This window comes from Anneissia japonica, unplaced genomic scaffold (genome assembly GCF_011630105.1).
Source record: "Anneissia japonica isolate Jap-2015-1 unplaced genomic scaffold, ASM1163010v1 scaffold248_len14902_cov215, whole genome shotgun sequence".
Lineage (NCBI taxonomy): Eukaryota > Metazoa > Echinodermata > Crinoidea > Comatulida > Comatulidae > Anneissia > Anneissia japonica.
The window spans coordinates 13,171-14,893 of record NW_022695698.1 but is presented as its reverse complement, the minus strand read 5'-3'; the positions used below and the strand labels follow the sequence as shown (position 1 = coordinate 14,893).

At 31.9% G+C, this 1,723-nt stretch overlaps 1 protein-coding gene across 1 annotated transcript in view; it reads left to right on the top strand.

The window, feature by feature from the left end:
- The first annotated feature begins 524 nt into the window (after positions 1 to 524).
- LOC117101527 overlaps positions 525 to 1,723 on the top strand; it is a 5,247-nt gene continuing 4,048 nt past the window's right edge. The window contains exons 1-2 of the mRNA XM_033241502.1: positions 525 to 765; positions 1,599 to 1,703. Coding sequence (XP_033097393.1) covers positions 541 to 765; positions 1,599 to 1,703 — 330 coding nt within the window. The 5' untranslated portion in view covers positions 525 to 540. The remainder of the gene's footprint in view (positions 766 to 1,598; positions 1,704 to 1,723) is intronic.

Genomic DNA, 1,723 nt, shown 5'->3' with positions numbered 1-1,723 from the left:
TATAATTTATAGGCCTATTAGAGAAGAGGAGATTGCAAGTGTGTGTGAAAAAAGGGTCACCGAACCGGGATTCGAAACTGACACCTTTCTGCTGTCTATACAAACGCCTAAACCAACTGGGACATTTAGGCTTCTTGGAAATTTGAATTCCTTATTAAAGTAACTGATTGTTCCACTCTTTCGCTTGCACCGCTAATAACAAAGATCATTATGATGGTGAATCTGAAGAATGAACGACAAGATAGGATTACACAATAGAAATTAATGTTTGCGATATATGCCTAGGTGAAGTAGGTGTACTTAAATCAATTGAAATTAAAATAGACCATAAAGTTAGTGACAAATAAAATGCTGATACACTTCTATACTTCTGCCAGCACCAGTCATCAATCATCTGATCAGAATCCCTTAATCAGATTTGGTGACGTCATCATGACTATTATTTGTATTGTAATCAAAATTAAGGATAAGCCTTATAAATAAATATATTTTGAATTTATGTAATCACAATAAAGTTTAAGAACATAATTATTTCAGAGAATGCTATCAACTCGTCTTGTCCAAGACATTCCTGTCGAAGGACCACCGCGCCCTGTTGGAAAAGATCTGTACACATTGTCTTTGTTGGCACAATACAATGACATTTTAAACCAACGAGTGCTATTTACTCAGAATCAACCAAACCCACCATCGGAAACGCAGTTGACTAAGAAAAGCAAATTAAGCCAATATTTAGACCTGAAACCTTATGAAGGAATGTTCAAGGTAAGTTAATTTGCAACTATCGGTTTTTCTTTTCTTATCGATGTAAAGTTTAGAAACTAATAAATACCCGTAATGAACGAACCACTACTTCTGCGTCGTGTTGATATATATTGATTATGTTAACTGACAGATTCCTAGCTAACTTTTGTTGTCAGTAATTAATTAGTTTAATCATCTACTTTATATATTTATTTCTTTTCGTATTACAAACTACAAATTGTCTTTAAAATTGTCATTGTCATTTCATTACAGTGTCTTTCAGTATTATTATCATTACACTTATCATCCTTATGATTATTGTTATTTTGATCGTCATCATTGTGGTAATCATCATCGTCACTCATTATTTTCATCATCATCATTATTATTATTATTATTATTATTATTATTATTATTATCATTATTATTATTATTATTATTATTATTATTATTATTATTATTATTATCATCATCATCATAATTATCGTCGTCTTGTCATCGTCATCATAATCGTTATAGTCGGCATCGTCATCTTTATCCTCATCATCAATAATTAGGAGTTTTCGCAAGTTTATGAAAACGATAACAAATACGGTTACCGGTACTCATCAAATTTTTAGCCAATCCTTTCCATACAGTAGTATCTCTAAAACAACATAAGTGATTTTTGCCCTTTGTATGGATCAAGGATTATATTCAGCTTGTACAGCTGCATATTGTCAAAAATGTTTTAGGCACGAATAACGATAATGATTATGACGTATTCGTATTCGTTATCATTTTCGTAAGGTTAAGAATTCTTCCTAATATTTCCAGTTCAGTGACATTTTAAACCAAAATGTTATTTTACACAGACCCCATCAACACTACCCCCAAGATTGGAAACCCAACGGACCAAGAGTAAGAGAAACAAATTAAACCAACATTTAGACTGGAATCCTTATGAAGGAATATTCAAGGTAAGATACTATCACGGTCC